Below are 19,304 nucleotides of genomic sequence, written 5' to 3'. Positions count from 1 at the left end.
GTGTGTGTGTATGGGGGGGGATATTGCAGGAGTGGGTCAGACAGTCTAAGCTCCTTATCCAGTTTCAGCTGGCCAGCCACACTTTGCAGGCCGGAGGAAAGTAAAAGGATTGGCGTCTAAATAAATCCGAGCAGTCAATCCAGTAAACCATCTCCTGTCCATCTCTCTAGTGCATGGCACAATACACTGACTCATATGACCCCAAATACTAAAGACAGACACAAAAAAAGCACTCAACTGCACACCAAAAGGGTTGTCTATATCAGCATAATGCAGCTGTCCCATCCATCATCTACTATTTTACCAAGACTGAAACCGCAAGTAGTTCAACAATAACAACCTAGTACACATTTTAGTGTTATATTTAACACTTTGTTCTTCTTTTTTTCTGAATCTATCAGTCAACATTGATAGACCTTGAGGCCACTACTGTACCTAATGTTTCCTGAATGGTTCTTGTGTTTTGTAACAGAACAGCCGGGCTACAGTTGGTGGGGACAGGACAGGGTTTGTTGGGTCAGGTGGTAGGCTGAGTGGTGGTAGGCTGAGTGGTGGTAGGCTGAGTGGTGGTAGGCTGAGTGGTGGTAGGCTGAGTTTGTGTCTGGAAGGAAAGCCTGGAGGTGAAAAGAGAGCCCTTGGATCCAGGTACCAGCACATACGTACACAAACATACACTCCCCCCTCCCCCTCCCCCACACACACACACTCCCCACCACACAAATAAGCTTCTGTTACTCAAGCACAGACCACCACTATGAACATACAGCACAACACAGGAACATAACTCACGTACTGTAGAAGCATTCATGACTCAGGATTGAAATACAATGCTTTCTAACACAGCTTAAACACCACAAAGGATGAAAGATGACAAAGTAATGATCTTGCATTCTGGGTAACATTCTGGGAAAACTTCAAAGACAGACAATCTTGTCGAATTCTTATGTCAAAGTCTTAAATAGAGGATATTCAAGGACATTTCAAAGAAGTGATCAGATGCCAGTATGGCCTCAAGCACAGCTTGGGGATGATATTGAGTCACATCTCGTAACCCGTGATGTTCTTCAGTACCTTAACCTCTAAGGTCATTCCAAGACCTTTTGACCTTCAACTTACACCTCCAAATGCCAAACATGATACATAGCAGCCAATCAAATGACATCCTCTTCATCTACCAATCACTTGAGATGAAAACAGATGGAGAAAGAAGCAGCGCAGTCTGTGTGAGAAAGATAAGAGAGGAAGAAATGTTGAAAAGTGGTAGGGGTAGAAGAGCTCTTTCACTGTCGTTGAATGCGTGTCAGGGTTTATCTGTGAAGCCCTTTGCCTTGTCTGTCAATCAAAATCTGTATCAGATTTTCTTGTTGGACAGAAAGTATTATTGGCTCAACCATAGAGGTTACTTATATGAGATGAAAAGTCTGATGTGAGATGAAAGAGAGGGCACAATTGTTTTCAACCTGATTTTGGATTCACACAATACTCCTGTCCCTCTGAATAGAGTGTTCCAAATAACCATGAAATCCATGTTTTCTTCTATGTTGTCTAATCTGTTGTTTCTGACAGTTGATGGTTGGGTAGAAAGGGGGAGCGATCGTTCTCTCTTTTCTTCTCTGCTTCTCTTCTTTACTCTTTGTATTCCCCCTCATCAGCCTTGGCATGAGGTCTGGCTTTTTTATCTCTCTCTTTCTCTCTCTCTTACAATATTTGATTTGATATGATAATAGTAATACTTGAAACCACTAATTTTCTAACAAGTCTCTCTTGGAATTCCTTTGTGCTGTTAATAAATATAAACTCCTCTAATTTAACCCATGGTGTCAAATAACAATGATTCAGCACATTGGATTAATGTTAAGAAACTGTTTACTTCCATCAGACCAAGGCTTATTTTTTGTTCTGCCAATACAAAACTTCTACACTTGATGCATTTTCTGTGCGTAAACTACCTTGAAATGAAAATCTACTGTACATGAAAATTAATCTACATAAAACAATTAATGCCTTTATGACAGTGCAATCTAACTTCATGTGAACTAGTCACAGAATGTAAATTGCTTCATTGTATTTGTACCTGAACCAGAGAGACCCAGCTGACCTTCCAGAGGGTGTTAACATCACAGAATGACACAGTTTGATTGACAGCTGCACAAGAACTTCATTAAAAAGGGCGGCAGACTGCAGTGCCTACTGCTTTGTTTGGGACGGACTGCCAGGAGCCCCAATCCTATGAGGTGTCACTCAAACATTCTCTAAATGGCAGGTGAATAGAGATTATAATCTAGAAGATAATATAAGATAGAAAGCACCCACACAGTCACACAGACACACACACACACAGGCTCTCTCTCACACACGCACACATTTAATCAGACATATTGGTGTGACACAGAAGCAGAACCAGAGAGAGGCAGACCCGCAGGGCAAACAGACCCATGCTGATTGTCATGTGACTGTTGCTGTGGCGACGGGTCATAAACACAGTCTGGGATGTAGTGCGTCTTTAGTAGGACAAGGTGCCACACACCGCCCAATGTTCACACACACACACACATCCACCCACACCTTATATCTGGGTCTAGAATAATGATTACTCGCTAATGGACTTGGGGTTTACACGACAGCCTGCTCAGTGTCTGTTATTCAGTTTAGAGCTAACTGGGCTACCAAAACCACTGACTCCCAACGGTGCAATGAAAAAAGAGGCATCACAGCTATTTTTAGCTCCTCCTGTGTGTGTATGGTGTATGTGTGTATGTGTGTGTATGTGTAACCAGAGCCAGAGTCGATGAATGGTGGTGTCAGAATCACAGAGGAGGTTGGACCGGCTCAAGGTGACCGTCTGCCTCAGCCCATTTCCGTGCTGGCAGAACCACCACGTCGCCCCTGGCAACCACATGTTACCGTGGCACTGTGCCAACTTGTGGAATTGCGCCAATCCCAGGAGCCACTGGGAGACTTATCCCACATATCTGTTTTCAATCTCTCTCCATGAGGTGTAATACATGACTTCCTTTTTCTCACACGTTTGGATTTCTCCATGTGATCATCTGTGCTACATTTCTTCGGTAGCCAAAGACATGTTGATGTCTTCCAGATGTTCTCATGTAGGCTACCCTCCCTTCTCTTCCCCCCACCCTCTCCTTCCTTTCCTCCTTGTCCATCATGACTACAAATGCAGAGGAAGCTCGTAAAAAAAGGGGGACCACATTCCATAATGTTCATGGACAGAAAACACCCTCTGAAACAGCCATGTGCTCTGGACACAAATACCCAGACATCCAGGTCAAGCCAGGGTGGAAACTCTTAAATGACAAAAAGAAACAAAAGTCTAACCAGAGTCAATTAACTACACCACTACACCTGCAGCCCAAGAAAACACACACACACACACACTATGAGACATCATCACAAGAGGCTTAAGAACCTCTTTCTAAAAGCTAAACTTATGCCAACACACTGCTTCTGTGCTTTTTCCACCCACTAAAGCGATCCAAAAAATAAAACAGGTGATCTATTTACATAAAACCGTTTCCTTGTTAATGAGCGACAACAAAATGCCCAAATTCCATGGCATATGGGAGAGTTCAGTCTGGGAGGCGTTCAAAGAAGCTTCACCGTTCCCTGCCATATGGTGTCACTAATTGCTGTTTTTCCCTGCAACACTGTGTGCACAAGGTAGCATACAAGAAGAAGAGAGCAAAGAAAAAACACAGACCCAAAACTGGGGCAAAAGTTTGTGTTTGTATAGATGTTGTTTTGTTGAACAGTTTTTTACTGACAACTAAATTAAGCCTGAAGGGAATATTATGAGTAAACATTTTGAGGTATTGATGAGCGCTGATTATAGAAAAACTTTTATTGTTTTTTTTTTTATGGGACAGTGGGAGGAATTTGCAGAATAATTAGTGAAACATAAGATCTGTTGGGATACCCTGTGTTTTTACTAACATATATTTGATTGTTAGAATCAATGCACATGGGGGCATTTGATTTACAATGGTACACTTTTGCAACATATGCAACTGCAAAGATATTTTCATATAGTATATCTAGGCAGGACGTTTTATTTTGCATGCTCTGCTGATAAGTGACTTCATGCTGCTAAGCATCTTCTTGAAGGTCCACCTCAATATTTTGCATGTGATAAGGGTGACTTAAAATTCAAGGATGTTGACAACATGTATCTCAACAATGCACCTTCCTCCAACCACATAGGAGGACTATACAGCAACAAGGGCTCCTTATCTGCCAAGGCCTTGCACGACAAATTGCACTCACAATAAAGCCCTACTGCCTGCTGGCGTTAGGCAGATAAAGGTTTTGCTTACTAGTGTCAGAAAGACACAGCCATCTTCTCCAGGGGGAGATAAAGAACAAGTCATGCTTTGATGGAAGCTGCATTACATTTAATGTGTTACATGTGATTTGCCTTAAGTGAACAATGTTCTCTTGTGTGACTTTGTGGTTCACGCTGTTTGGTTACATCCTTGGGCTTTGATTGAATTACATCACTTTCGCAAGGACTAAATTAGATCTCCCAGAAAACATGCAAGGACCTTTTTAAGATAGAAGGAAGATAAACTTGAACTTGAAACTTGACCTTCCATGCCTTACAGGGGCCATAAGATTCTTCAGAACAAAATAGCCTTACAGGCAGAAATATTTTCTTTTCAAATTGAAGAATGACTTATTTCTATTACTAGCTCTGAATAAATTATTCCATTATGTACAATAGCATTCACCAAAGTTTCCTCAGAAGAATACAACTTCTCTAAACCCACTCTGAATAATGATTTGAGAGGGACATGTGTTGAGGGATGCTGCCTCAGCTCTGCTACAGTAAAACCTGCCACCTCTGAAGCCATGCTGAATGCAGCCATCTTGGATCCCTTCCAGTACTCCTCTGTCACCTGACTCCCCCACTACTTGGATATCAGATCAGAATGAGATCTGGGAGTGTTATGTGCCAGGGATCCTTCTGCAGCTGAGGTTGTTTCTAAGCAACAAAGCAAATATCAGCTATAAAAAACAACTTAGCAGAATGATGCCAGTGTTGATAGAGATTAGCCCAGCATCAATTTGTAGTAAGAATACACTGACAGATGAGTAATGATGATTGCAGAGCAAGACTATAGCAATTTATCACGGATCCCATTTGAAAAGTTGTGTATGACGTTCGATGAGATTTGCAGTGGTTTTGCGTGTGTTCCCTGTGGATGTCAGTGTCCACATGGTGGCAATAAGAAGAGTAAGCAGTCCTTCAGAGAGGAGAGACGAGAGCAGAGAATAGGCTTGTCTTCGTCAGCTCCTCTGAGGATTATCTTAACCACTGTCTGCCACTAAACACTCGGGCCAGGATGGCAGCAACGCACGTACATTCAGCTACACACACACACACACACATACAGATGCACACACACACATGCAGACATTCAAAGTGAACTGCCAGAAAACATTCCAATAACTTCAGTAACAACACACACTCCATCATGTCCTGAAACTCGCTCAAAGTTGACCTTCAGCACAAATGAGCAGATGACATGCACACTGTACAGACACAACATCATTGATTGCAACCTCCAAATACCTACATGAACACAGTATGATGTTGCCTTGGACACAAGCAGTCATCCGTTATCACAAACCTTTTCATGCCAGGAATTCACACAGACACAGACAGCACATAGCTTTGGTACTGCCCAGGAAATCGATGTAACATATTTGATGTACACATAGAAGCTCCCATATATGACAATGAGAGGAACAGTACAAGGAAACATACCTTTCAGGTTCAGATCACTTTTTGCTGTGTCATACCTCAACCTTAGCAGTGGGTCACCTTTAAAACCACTGCAAACAGAGCAGGAGAATGAATGAGTAAGCAGAAAGCCCCTACCTTGCAGCCTCTGCATCACATTGGCTATGTCCCTGGCAGAGCGCCCATAGTGCCTGGGTGATGCCATGCTGTTCTGCTGTTCTCAAGTCAGCCAAGTTGTCCTGCTGCCTCAAGCTGTCCCCACACCAGAGGCTGGGACTTCTGATCTGGGATCAGGCTGGAGTGCAGTAGAATAGTCTCCAAGGTGTGGGTTAAAGTCTGGGAGCTGTGTCCATAATGCTGTATTCCCCTCAACTAGTCATCCCTGTTGCAGTAGCAGGCTGCAATCTCTCACACTCGCAAGCTCCTCCCAGTCTACGTGTGCGTGTCTCGGTCTCCCTCTCTCCCCCTGTCTCTCTCTCTCTCCCAATCGGTCTCCCTTCACTTTCTCTCTTTCTCTCATGCAGAGAAGACAGCTTGCTGCTCTGTGTGTGATGCCACCTAGTGTATACTCACGGCACATCTCTGAGAGAGAGAGAGAGAGAGAGAGAGAGAGAGAGAGACATAGAAAGAGAGTGGGAGAGAGAGTGAGAGAGAGAGAGAGAGAGAGAGAGAGAGAGAGAGAGAGAGAGAGAGAGAGAGAGAGAGAGAGGGAGTCGGTCATACTGCAGCTTGCTTTGTCATTTTTAAATACGTTTTATTTTTTCTTTATTTTTTCTTTCTAGACAACAGTCGACAACAACATCTCAGGATGTGAAAACGGACCAATAATCGATACACATACATGCCAATGAAACACCACTGCACATTACTGGTGCTTTCTCTGTGGCTGATCGATGCTCTTTAAGATGCAGGGGACGAGTAGCCTGCACCGCTGGCTCTAGTCACTTATCGAGATCCGTAATCCCATTAGACGGACCCTTTTATCTCCACAGAAGGGCTCTTGAAAGAGGGGGGCACACCGGTGGTCTGGTGGCATGCTGCTCCTCTGAAAAGAATGAGAGACTAACTGATTTCTTTCTCATTAGGGCCCAACACATCTTCTCCGCTGCGTGGGGCTTTTAAAGCCAGACTTCTTCATTCTTCAAACAGACTTGAGTGATTTGTGGTTTACTTGATTGGTTTAGGTGATATAGCCTATGTAGGTTAATGATATAATTGATATATTAGCAGGGTATCTTCTTTGGGGCAGGGGTGAAAAAAGAAAGGGCAGTTCCAAGCAGTCATATAACCTATAGTATAAGCTAGCCTATACTAAGTCTTTAACTTTGACTCTATGCTTCTAAGGTTTGAGGAATTTGTGTTGTGATAATAAGATGTTATGTCCTTGTCTTTCTTCAATTCCAATGCAGTTAGCTATGTTCCCAGGCACAGGAGTTGGAGCTGCAAGTCCAGACCAGAGCAGTGTCGTGTAGTTCAGAACGGCCTACACAGCAGCAGCAGCAGCAGCAGCAATGCTGACTCCGACATTTTTACGCAGCGTGGATTTCGGGGTGACCTCTATCGGGCGCGGCCCCACAGGACCGGGCAGAGTGCGGCGGAGGATGCGGTGCGTGGTAATGCTGCAAATGTCTGAAAGAGAAGGTGCGAAAAAACAGGATGTGAAAGGGATTCCCTAAGCCTCGTAGCCCCAATGAAAGCACACTTCTGTCTCTCTCTTATCTGATCACACCTAGCTCTACAAAAGCGCGTAGGTAATCTCCTTCAGGCGCTGTCAGCACTTACAGTAGCCTACTGAAATCGTATTAGTAATTGTTCGTTCCCTACCTGTCTGTCGACCCCTTTCCCTTAACACCAACAGACAGACTGACAAATAACATGGAAAGTGGCCTCTAACGTTAGTGCAAATGGTTCATTTGTGCATGGAAAAAAAAAACGTTTTCCAGCCAAACCTTAGTAGGATAAATTAGGCTATTTTTCAACATCATCTGCTTGTATCATCTACTGCTGTATACAGCAGTTACGCCGAGACAGAAATCCCAGTTTGTCCATGTCCTATAAAAGGGATATGAATTTGTTTTAACTGAGATTTCTTGAGGAGGACTTTTAGCAGAGGTGAACAGATTTTTCAGTGGATAACGACTCCACCTACTGTTCCTTAGTAGAAGACAGCCTACAATGTGGAGACCGGGGTTATGAAGGCATTTCACAAAGGTATTTCTTTATGACCTAATTTTACATTGCTTTCATCTCTATGGTTCCACAACTTTCCATCAAAGCTCAGCTCTGTGAAGGCTAGAGGTTTAGCATAAACTTAGCATAACTTCATTGTCAAACATTGTCAAAGAATAAATAGGAAACTTCTCCCATCTCCCTCATTCCATCTATCTAAAATCTGCCCTCCAGAGCATGTTATTAGTTGTATTTTCATCCGGGCAGGATAGCATGATGGGTATGTGTCAGGCCTATGAGGCTGTGAAATGGGCAAATCAACCACACTTTGTGTGTGTGTGTGTTACCAATTGGATCCTGAGCAATACATTGGAACTTCATACAATGCCCGGTTTGTGAGATTATAAAGCTACAGACACACACACACACACAAACAGAAATTCCTGTAGTTATAATTAGATATGTCATATATTATTCATTATAAATGATTCAGCCATTATAGGCTTAATAAAAACCCACTTTGGCACAACAATCCTGCCATTGTATAGCATTTTGTTGATTTAGGCGGGGATATCAAATCCCATAAACCTACTGCCTCAGCCACCCACACCCTTGAACAAACCATCACAATGACCAAACAGCCTTCAGAACAATATTAATCAGCTAGCGTGGGTTTGAACTTCTGCTGTAGCATCAACACATTCTTCTCTATAGAAGATTTGCTGGAACTCCCAATCACACAATGTGTTAACAAATCACACTACATGACCCGCCCATGTGGGTGTAACGGCTGTTTCCTTTTTACGGCCTTTAAGACAGGGCAACAATTAAAGGAAGTCTCAGCTGCAGTATAGGTACATGAGCTTCTCCATTTGCTCCATTTGCTCTCTCCTAAAACGCCACAATATGAAAATACCTCAACTTCCTTTTCCCTCATCAACCAACCACATTGCAGATCTAAAGGGGTTGGTTAGGGGTTAACAGCGTTCAATAGAAATTCCTTGTGGCTTATCATAGGCCCTGGTCACAGTGGTATAATAGTCACTAGCCAAGTCTTGTCAGATCTAAGAGTCTGAGAGGGGAGAGAGGAGGGAGCCAGAGGTGTACAAAGCAAAATATTGGTTGTGGTTGCTTCCCTGTCTTATCAGAACAAAGTGTTTTTACTGGACCTCTATGACCAGAGCAGTCCAGACAGCCCATAAAGGCACCATTATCCTGGCACCCTCTGTGGAAAGACTGAGGTTACTCCCAAAGAAGCTGGAGAGGAGGGCTCTGATATCCCAAATTCTCCATGAGATGTTTTTGCAGTATTAAGTAACAATCGTTTGTTATGGTTTCTGCGTGTTATTGAGCATCTGTATTGAAGAGTGTCACTGCTCTGGCCTGGTCTGGTGTTGCCTGACATATTTAGCTCAGACCCACAAGTGTAATTGGTGGTGTAGGGATACTGTCGCCTGTGGTCTTTTCTGCGGTGGATTGGAGAAAATAACGTTTTTTTTTTACATGTTTATAATTTCTGGAAACATTTTGAAATATGAGAAGGTAGTGGATTGTACCATGACGAAAGCACAGGACAGGGAAGGTTGGAGGTTGGGGGGGTGACATTGTATCTCATTAATCAACTTTCAAGGAAATGATGGGAGGGGAAGTGATTGCACCAGGTCCCCCTCCTCTTCAACCCACTTCTGCAGGAACTCTGTCCAGTGCAGATAAGAGGGCCTCAGAGCTAATTTTGCGCAGGAAAGCAGGAAATGTGACAGTGAATTTTTCCGCTTCCACAAACAAGAAAGCCGCCAGGCTGGCCTTGGAGGGAATCCTGTGTGCCTCTGGGCTGTAGAGAGAGGGGGAAAGACATAGTGTGAGTGAGTGTGTGAGAGAGAGAGAGAGAGAGAGAGAGAGAGAGAGAGAGAGACAGACAGACAGACAGACAGATATAGAGACAGACATAGAAAGTTAGCGACTGAGGCAGATCGAGAATAGGAGAAAAGGAGGGTGCAGAACACAGAGGCAGGAAGGACGGGGAGAGTGAGTGAGAAAAGAAGAGAAAAAGGATTGACAAAAAAAGAGAGGAAAGACAGAAAGAGGTCCAAGGAGAGAGTGGATGCGTAACATTCTCTCCTCTACTTCTCTGAAAGCACTGAGAGCGTTATGGCTGACAACAACACAAACCTCTTTCTGGAAATACTTAAACCCTTTGATGTTGGTGAGTTCTCTCTTGCTCTTTCCACTCATGCCCCAAGAAGGTTCTTGGTTGCCACATCTATTCTCTTAGAAACTCTTTATTAAGTAATACACAGTAATAAGATATATGAAATTAAATTATTTTTGAAACTGAAAACAATGCAACTGCATGTATTTCATCACACCTTATAGACCAGTGTAGACACACAAGACTATGACACTAAAGTCAAGAGTATTGCACTGTCCTGACTATTGTGTGTTTTTCCCCTCCATCTTCCTAAATGTCATTTCCAGATGATCCCTGCTTAATGTCTGCTATATCCCTTTCCCCAACAAAGAGGAGACAAAAAAAAAGCTGGAGGCAATTTGCTTTACACTTTATGAAAATGAACTGTAGCTAAAGGAAATGTTTTTTTTGGGCTAGCTTCATTCCATTTAGTTGAACCCCTGGTCCTTCATTCTCTCTCTCCTCCTGAACACATGTGGCAGCCGTTGCTCTCAACTACAGACTACAGAGTATGTTGATCCCTATTTTGTGGGAAGGAGATGCCATCAGTCAGCATTCTCTGGAGGCCTGCGCTGATAAACACCACAGAGGAAGCACTGATTATTTTGTCTGGAGGTGCCATCTTGCAAGACTGTTGGCAGAGAAGGCTCGACGATTTAACAGTCAAGGATAGCTATTACTAGGGGGCTTTAAGATGGACACGATTGCTTTTGGTTATGAAGCATTTCCCTGTACTTGTGAATGTGAATACCCATGCCCAGTTGTCAGTGACGGTCACATTACTTTCTGAAATGTACAAATATCTAAACCTTCATATTTTGGCTGTTGAACTGAAAAGAATGACATGTGCTACATTACTTGTCAAGAGAAACCATTCCTAGATCTACAGACAAGATACTACATCATAGGAATAGACTGATTGTTCAGTACCCTCTCAGTTTTAAGGTCTCTAAAGTCTGCTAAAACTCATTGTCAGTTTTCCTTTTCCTTCCACTTTCTCTGCTGTTTTCTGTCTCTCTCTCTGTTACTCTCCTTCGATCTCCCTCTCAGTTTCCCTGATCATAGCCTTCTGTGTGTCCATGGCTGTGGGTCTCCTCTTGGGGGCACTAGTCTACGTGGTCCTGACCTGGATGTCTCGACGCAAAGCCGGCTCTGTCAGCATTACCCGCCGGCCCCCTCGCCCGTCCCGCGTCTCCCCCCGCGCCCGCCCTGGCTTCAACCGCAACAGCAGCTACGACCGGCGCAGCAACAACAGTCTGGTCAGCGCCGCCTTCAGTTTCCACCGCCAGGCCTCCTCCCCGGACCAGGCTGACCCTCTGGGCCGCAAGCCCAGCTTCAGGGCCTCCACCTTCCATCCACTGCTCCAGTGCAGCCAGATTGCCCGCGAGGCAGAGGAAGGGAGCCAGACCACGCTGCCTCGGACCCCGACTCTGACCACCTCAACTGGGTCCGCTCAAATCGCAGCCCAGGCTGCCACCCCTCCCAGGCCAGTGTCTTTCTGGAGCACTAGTAGTCTGAGAGGGTTCCATGCCACACAGACCCCACCTCCAGCCTATGAGAGCATCATAAGGGCCTACCAGGAGACCTGCACCTAAGGGTGGTGTGGATGTCACTGTGGGGCTGTTGACTGTTGACAAGGCCTGTGGAGTTTATGGACATTTGTAGAAATAATGAGAAGCCTTGGTGCTCTGTGTGTCTATGCAAAATGTATGTGTGTTTGTGTGTTGTGCCGGTAAGAAGTGGAGAGGTCAATGGTTTGTGAAGATGAGGTGTGTGTGATAAATTCAGTGTATGTGTGTGTCATTTGGTAGTCTCACATTGATTTCCATCACAAATTCAGGAGTATGTACCTGGATGATTTCCAATTTGAGAGCTAACCAAGACATTGACCAGCTCTTCATGAAACAAACACGGTTTGCAATAACCAAGGAAATCAAAAATATGACAAGAATTGCATACCAGGCAATTTACTAAATACCATGGGAATGTGATTATGAAGGTTTTTTTGTGTGTGTATATTTTGGATGGAATTGACTCGACGATATGATTATAAGTTATCAAAATAAATTTCTGAAATTGTTGATATACTGGTAGTTCATCAAAGAATACGAAGGTAAGTTAATAAACTGGAACATAAATGTGTCCATATTTGATTTAGATATGGTGTCAGCTCTCAGGTCTCCCCCGTACAGGAAACCCTGTCACTGTTTCCTCAGGAGGGAATTATTTCACTGGCCTGAAATGAAAGGTCAGGTTCCTTGGTGTCAAGTTACTGACCATCACTGGAAAACAGTATCCATTACAGTATTTTGACTACAGATTACATACAACACTGTTGAAAACTGAAACAAAGATAGGACTTCGCAAACACACTCCTTTAAATGCTGAACAAATATTTGACCATTAAAGCTACTATTAAAAATACTTCGAACTGTTACGGTAATCTTTGCTGCGCTTTCTGTTGTTTACGGTACGTGACGTGTTTCGTGAGACCATTGCATTAGTTTGCCATGTTTTTAAGGACGCCGCTGACAGTCGGAGGTCTAATTGGAGGGAGTCATCTAGGCCCCCAAATCGCTGTAATTTAGCCAGTCACCAAATGAGGTAATGATGTATAAAACGTTCACAACTTTATGTACAACATCAAGTGTCAAGATATCAAGATAATGCATGACAAACTAAGCTAGCTAGTAAGTTAGCGTAGCTTTCATAACATTACAGTAGCACAGTCAGTGCCCACACCACACATAACAAGATAGCAATCACGTACTTGTGGTTGTCAGTAAGAATACTTAGCTTGTTTGATCCAGATAAAAACAGTATTAAACATGACGGAAGTCCGTTTTTGGCACGACACCTTTAACTGGTGAATTTTTATACTGCTAGCTATCTAGTACAAGGGTTTGTCCTTGTTTCATATGCAGGTGGAAGATGTCTGTGGCTGCGCTTCGAATGATCCGCTGTCGGCGACTGAGCACCACTGGCCCCAGTATGAAGAAAGTCTTGCCCTGGAGGGACATAAGTAGGTTGCATTGGAACTGTGACCCATGTCTAGTAATGTATCCTTATGGTTAGGCATTGTAGCTAGTATAGACAGACAAAAGTTATTACCAAAAGACACTGGTGTTGCGTGTGGTCACCTTTCTCACTAAAGACGGCATACATTATTAGTATCAATATCTTCATTAATGGACTTATTCTTTTTTACATTTAGGGAAAATTGCTAAAGTCACCGGTGCTGTTGTGTTGGGGTATGGCAAATTGACTTGACAATGTTTTTTTTCGATATATATATTTTTAATAAATAAAATAATACCTCCTTAAAAGCTTTTCTGATCTGTTAATGTCTGTCTTTCACCCACCAGGGGCTTTGTGTTCATCACATATGAGGTGGTGACCCTGAACAGAGCTGTGACCATTGATACGCAGGCTATTCTGCAGGAGAAACGGAAGTCCTACATATACCTGCGCCCCACGCCTACGAAGGAGCAGGACAAGATAAGCACAGGTACTAGAGGACTGTGTCATTCACCTTAAGCTTTATGACAGGTCGTATGGTGGTATCTCAGATAGCATGCATGTATACAGTAACATAACGTACTGTAGGCCTACATTACTTTATTGTTTGTGCCAACTGCTCTGTGTTACGCCTGCCACGATACAACAACAAATACGTTTCAGTAAATTATTATTGAAATCAATAAAGTTTCACATCCAGCCACATCCAGACCAGGTGTCCATCTTAACAATCACTCCTTTCCTTCTCTCTCTCTCTCTCTCTCTGTTTCTCTCTCTGTCTGTCTGTCTCTGTGTCTCATTCTCTCTCTGTGTCATTCATCCTGTCTGTTCACTGATCTCACTTCCACTGGTCAAGGCTGACTTGTTTATGAAAGAAAAAAGAAATTGCCTCCTGCCAAATCAAGTCAAATTAAATTATTCAATTATGCATGCTTACATTATGTAAAGTGAAAATTTTATAAATATTTAAATTACAAGATTTTGAATTAAGCGTGTTAGCTTAAGAGTATTTCCAACTATAGTCCTCAGTGTAAACTGATAGCATAATTCAGTTGAGAACATTTGCTATAGATTTGTATTGTTTCAGGGATCACAAACAAAGCCAGGAGAGAACTTCACAAAGCAGTTCGTACATTTCTGGAACTCTCCTCAAGGATTCTTCTTCGACCACTCGATGGTAAGAAAAATAACATAAAAATCCCTGCTGATGTCCGATACTTAACAGCTGTAACTATATTTTAACTTACCACAAACAGTCAGGCTTCTTATTCTGAGATTACTGGAAAGCAGAAGTCAGTGATGGAAACAGAAATATGCTCAATGTCGCAAAGAGGAACTGAAGTCCAGCTGTGTTATTGGAGATGCTCTTAGACAGACTTCTGTTGTTTTGTTGGTGAGCCTCGGGATGCACCTGTCCCTTTGTCTCCGTGTATGTGTGTGTGTGTCTCTGTGTGTGTGAGTGTGTTTTGTTGAATTCAACTGTTGGACAAACTACCCCTATCTTTTATGCATTTGTTAGACTTCATGAAGTGTGATTTGTATTGTATGACTACTGTGAAAAGATCACACAGAAGTAAAAAAAAGTCTATATGCCTTTAAGGAATGTCATATTTTGAAACTTCACAGTTTTCCAATTGAAAGCAGCCCAACTGAACGGTCCAGGTCGGCAAACTCTTTATCTAGGTTTATTGTATAATGGTAGCCTTCTGCAGTAGTTGTTAGAATCCTAGGTTTTTCTTTTGTTTGGTAACTATTTGTGATTTAGATATAGACACCATGGTGTTGAGCTTATGGCTTGATGTATATATCATATTGATATTGTGTTTATGTGTATTGTAGAACACCTGAGTCGTGTGGATGCAGATCCCCATGAGGTGGCACTGTGGGTTCTGTTGAAAAGGACGCGGTCCAACACCAGGTCTGTCAGACTGCAGGCAGTTCAGGACCTGGCAGGCAACCACCACTGGCATGGTGAGGAAGGCTGACAGCCACCACACAGCCTCATGACCTTTCACCTCCCCATCCCACCACCTGCTTCCAACTCTTTCAGTTTCTTTCTCCAACACTTTTCCTGTCACGTTGGTTACAGCCACCATCTGAAATGTCCCAGTTAGCTCAGTGTCCAGATACTGTAGCTCGTTCTCCTACTGTTGTGACGAGCACTCGTGAACTCGACGTCAGGCATCTTAGGGTGACATCTCCCACTGATCCAGCCGTGTGTTGCAGACTACCAGTTCCAGACCGCGGCCCAGGTGGTAGACCAGCGGACGGTGGTGGGGCTGGCACGCACCCATCAGGTGGACCGGCGCTTCTTCCTCTCCCCACCTCTTCTGCCCGAGGTCCAGGATGTAGGTATCTCCTCCTTTCACAATGACTGTATCTCTGAAGTTCCACGTATCTCTTCACTTGTTTTCACAGACAGCGAACAGTAGATGCTCGCACACGCACACACGCACAAACACACACACACAGAGGTTGGCTGATGTGAGGTTGCTCCCTCTGCTCAGGGGTTTTCTGTGGAGGATGGCCTCAGGCAGCTGCTGGCGTCTCTGCCCCAGTCGGAGGTGGACGCGTGTGTCCAGTACTTCACCTCGCTCGCCCTGCGGGAGAGCAGTCAGTCGCTGGCGACACAGAGGGTAGGACACTCACACACACTCGCGCACACTCATGCAGTTACGCACGCACACACACCCGCTCTGAGGTGAATCAACTCTTTTAACCCCTTATCACACATTTGCCCATATACCTGATATACCCTAACTTGTGTGTGTGTGTGTGTGTGTGTCAGGGTGGTCTGTGGTGTTTCGGGGGGAACGGCCTCCCCTATGCTCAGAGCCTCACTTCTGTCCCCTCTGAGAAGGTGGAGTCCTTCTGTCTACAGGCTCTGGTTCAACACTCCAAGGTGAGGACCTCACTGGTTTTTATAACATGTTTCATCACCTGTTTACCATTTCTAGTCTCATAACTCGCCCCAATCCCCATCTCCCTCGTCCAGGTACAGAGTCACTGTGACCACATTGTGGCCAACGGGGGTCTGCAACTCCTCCAGAGGGTCTACCAGCTTCGCAAAGACTCCCAGAAGCTCCAGAGAAACATTGTACGCATCATTGGCAACTTGGCGCTTAACGACAGTGCCCACCAGGCCATCATACAGTCGGGTAGGTGAACGCCACTGATCACTGACCGGCCAACAGATCCATTCCTCTGTGTTTACGAGGTCTGAATAACACGAATATTGTATGGAATATAGTACAGTGTCGTGACTTTCGTCCACAAATACAGGAAAGGTTCAGAGTGAAGTTAGTTTTGTCATGTGTGGTGGTGTTGTTTGGCAGGTTGGGTGCCTGTCTTAGCAGAGCTGATGCAGTCCACACACATCATGCAGGCTTCCCATGCAGCCCGCGCCCTGGCAAACCTCGACAGAGACTCAGTGAAGGAGAGGTACCAGGATGGGGTTTATGTTCTCCACCCACAGTGTCGCACCAGGTACAGTGTGGCCTTCACCACTGTTATCCTACATAGGAATTTGTTTTTCATCTTGATATCCAGTATACACGATATAGTAATCAGTCTATTTGTTGCTGTTGATTGGTGTTCAGCCAGCCAATCAAAGCGGACGTGTTATTCGTCCATGGGCTCCTGGGGGCGGCCTTCAAGACATGGCGGCAGAAGGATTGTGATGTGACTGAGGAGGAGAAGGCGGTCATAGAGGACTACACAGAGTGCTGGCCCAAGGTAACCACTGCTGCGTGGAATGACTTGTGTCATTATATACAGACATGACATCAGTTTCAATGATCTAGAAGTGTGCACATTCTAATGCTCATTCTTTGCTTTGTGATTGGCTCATTTTTGTCTGTCCCCTTAGTCGTGGTTGGCTGAAGACTGCCCTAACCTGAGGGTCCTGTCGGTAGAGTACGACTCTCACTTGAGCGACTGGAGGTCCAAGTGTCCTGCTGAAAACCAAAGGTGTCTGTCTATATGTTTGTATATGTACATTATATTTTGGATTGGAAGACTTCGGAGATGTTTGTGTCTCTAGTTTCAGTATTTTCTACTGTATGGGTTTTTATATATCACTTATTGCAGACTGTTTCTGATCATTCGACTCCATGCTCCGTTTGTTTGTGTGTTTCTTCAGGAAGTCTCTGGCCTATAGGAGCAGAGAGCTGCTTAAGAAGCTCAAGTCGGCTGGGGTAGGAGACAGGCCTGTGGTCTGGGTGGCGCACAGCATGGGAGGTACAGCACACTGGGTTATCACATGATTCTGCTGTTCAAAAGAAAAAATATCTTAGATTTTGGAATATATTTGTACTTTAGCATCATAAACAATAATATTGTTTATGGATTTTAAGGATGTTCCCATCTACTTTTGAAATGTTATGACACCGTTCATCTTGTTAGGCAACCAGTAACAGCACACACAAGCCCATTGACTGATTTTCCCACTAGGGCTGCTGGTAAAGAAGATGCTACTGGACGCCGCCAACGACCCGGACCTCCAAGACCTGATGAAGAACACCAAGGGCATCATGTTCTACAGTGTTCCTCACCACGGAACCTTCATGGCTGAGTACTCGGTCAACGTCCGATACCTCCTCTTCCCCTCTGTAGAGGTCAAAGAGCTCTGCAGAGGTTTGTTTTAGGCTTAGACAGACATGACAGAAACGTGATGGGGTTTAAAGACATATTGAATGTATACTGTTACCCCCTGGACCATCAACTTTGAATAGGATCTGCAGTGAAAGCCCCTCTGTTCTATATCCGTCGATCAGTTAGAATTGGCATTGTAGCTAGATGTTGTTCTTTGACATACAAGCTCCTCACCTCACTCCCTTATTTGTCCCCCTCTTCTGTTCCAGACTCCCCGGCATTGCGTGACCTCAATGAGAACTTCCTGGACATAGCCAAGGACAGGGACATCAAGGTGCTGAGCTTTGCCGAAACTCTGCCCACCACTATTGGACCCATGATCAAGATACAGGTGGTACCCCCACAGTCAGCAGGTACGGTCTCATTTCTGCAATAAATATGTGCAATCGAGTGAGGGGACCAAGGCAATGAACCACAGATCACTGTTGTAGTTTTAACCATTTTAATCTTACCTGTGTATGTAATCTGACCCATGAGACCTTTGACCCTTCTTCTAATCCTGTGCCTTCCTCTTCTTCCAGACCTGGGGATCGGGGACCTCATCCAGGTGGATATGGATCACCTCAACATCTGCAAGCCTGAGAAGAAAGACTCTTTCCTCTACAAGCGCAGCCTCCAGTTCATCCAGGATGCGTTGCAGGGCTACGTCAGCTGATGAACACTGATGGGGTCCAGACACTTGAATAAGAAGTGGGGGTATGTTAGGGTATGGCACCACCCCTGCCCAACCTACCTGCCAATCTTAAGAAAACCTAACTGCCTCTCTTTTTGACTAATAGTAGAAACATTTTGATCATGGTGTTCATAGGAAATATTTTTGGTGTATATGTGGTGACTTGAGAAATGGCTGGGTTTATGTTGGATAAATCCAAGGTGCTCCAAATGTTTTCCATCAAAAGTCATCCTTAGAAATAGAATACATGAACCACTAAGATCATGTTTTAGGAGATTGTTTTTAAACATCATCTTGACCATGTTTACAAGTAGTAATTGAGTGGATGAAAAAAAATCGAATTGTTCCATTTTGGTCTTTTATCTTAATCATGTAGTGATTTTAATACTTCATACCCTCTGCACATGCTGTTCTAAGTATAGACCGCACTGAATTGCCATGCCAGACAATACGTGAATTGCAAAGTATGAATTTAATTTGTCTATTTTTAATTTATCTTATATGTATGATAGATATAAGAATAACCTTGTTAAGTGCCATGATGTATGTCCTCTCAAGCCTTACCTCAGCAACTAAAGTATTATGTCAGGTTGATAAAAATAAAAAAAATCGGACACTTGCTTATCAGCTCCATTGGTTTTCTCTGTTAACAAGAAACATTTTGTGCATAGCATTACCATCAATATCCTTGTCAAATAAACGGGCTGTGCAATATTATATTATAATCATTGTTTCATGAATGTTCTCATACAACGATAGTGGCTCACCTGTTAAGAGTGCGTACCACGTAGGCTGAGGCCTCACCTGCATGACCTCCTCTTGCACCCCTACATTTCCTGTCA

At 43.9% G+C, this 19,304-nt stretch overlaps 2 protein-coding genes and 1 long non-coding RNA gene across 5 annotated transcripts; 2 read left to right on the top strand and 1 right to left on the bottom strand.

Moving 5' to 3' along the window:
* Positions 1 to 6,494: 6,494 nt before the first annotated feature.
* Positions 6,495 to 13,075, bottom strand: LOC146286959 (uncharacterized). The gene is made up of 2 exons (XR_014758439.1): positions 12,889 to 13,075; positions 6,495 to 7,390 (listed from the first exon to the last, which is right to left on the bottom strand). It is a non-coding gene; the product is annotated as an uncharacterized LOC146286959 (long non-coding RNA).
* myct1a (myc target 1a) lies at positions 9,700 to 12,199 on the top strand. Its single transcript, XM_084699641.1, has 2 exons — positions 9,700 to 10,133; positions 11,169 to 12,199. The coding sequence occupies exons 1-2, from the start codon at positions 10,079 to 10,081 to the stop codon at positions 11,711 to 11,713; spliced, it is 600 nt and encodes a 199-aa protein (XP_084555767.1). The 5' UTR covers positions 9,700 to 10,078; the 3' UTR covers positions 11,714 to 12,199.
* On the top strand, positions 12,330 to 19,081 carry serac1 (serine active site containing 1). 3 transcript variants are annotated; one of them, XR_014758438.1, is made up of 18 exons: positions 12,330 to 12,722; positions 13,043 to 13,140; positions 13,333 to 13,369; positions 13,484 to 13,626; positions 14,224 to 14,313; positions 14,763 to 14,798; positions 14,976 to 15,107; positions 15,363 to 15,484; positions 15,644 to 15,772; positions 15,925 to 16,038; positions 16,132 to 16,294; positions 16,472 to 16,622; positions 16,736 to 16,871; positions 17,005 to 17,105; positions 17,278 to 17,375; positions 17,589 to 17,716; positions 17,999 to 18,142; positions 18,311 to 18,446. XR_014758438.1 is itself a non-coding variant. In XM_084699639.1 (18 exons), the coding sequence occupies exons 1-18, from the start codon at positions 12,718 to 12,720 to the stop codon at positions 18,442 to 18,444; spliced, it is 2,016 nt and encodes a 671-aa protein (XP_084555765.1). In that variant the 5' UTR covers positions 12,330 to 12,717; the 3' UTR covers positions 18,445 to 19,081. The 3 variants fall into 3 exon arrangements, 2 of the variants coding, with proteins under 2 accessions (XP_084555765.1, XP_084555766.1); XM_084699639.1 differs by having other exon boundaries at positions 17,589 to 17,771; positions 18,311 to 19,081; XM_084699640.1 differs by lacking the exon at positions 14,763 to 14,798 and having other exon boundaries at positions 17,589 to 17,771; positions 18,311 to 19,081.
* The last annotated feature ends 223 nt before the right edge of the window (positions 19,082 to 19,304 follow it).

This window comes from Hypomesus nipponensis, chromosome 6, assembly GCF_054491055.1.
Source record: "Hypomesus nipponensis isolate SF chromosome 6, ASM5449105v1, whole genome shotgun sequence".
Lineage (NCBI taxonomy): Eukaryota > Metazoa > Chordata > Actinopteri > Osmeriformes > Osmeridae > Hypomesus > Hypomesus nipponensis.
Note: the sequence above shows the minus strand (reverse complement) of the source record. Positions and strands in the feature narration are given on the sequence as shown.

Coding starts and splice junctions, on each gene's coding strand:
- serac1 (XM_084699639.1), top strand. Junction 13,370..13,483: donor ACCGGTGCTGTTGTGTTGGG/GTATGGCAAATT, acceptor TTCACCCACCAG/GGGCTTTGTGTTCATCACAT. Junction 14,314..14,762: donor TCTTCTTCGACCACTCGATG/GTAAGAAAAATA, acceptor GAAACTTCACAG/TTTTCCAATTGAAAGCAGCC.
- myct1a (XM_084699641.1), top strand. CDS start 10,079: ATGGCTGACAACAACACAAACCTCTTTCTGGAAATACTTAAACCCTTT. Junction 10,134..11,168: donor ACTTAAACCCTTTGATGTTG/GTGAGTTCTCTC, acceptor TCTCCCTCTCAG/TTTCCCTGATCATAGCCTTC.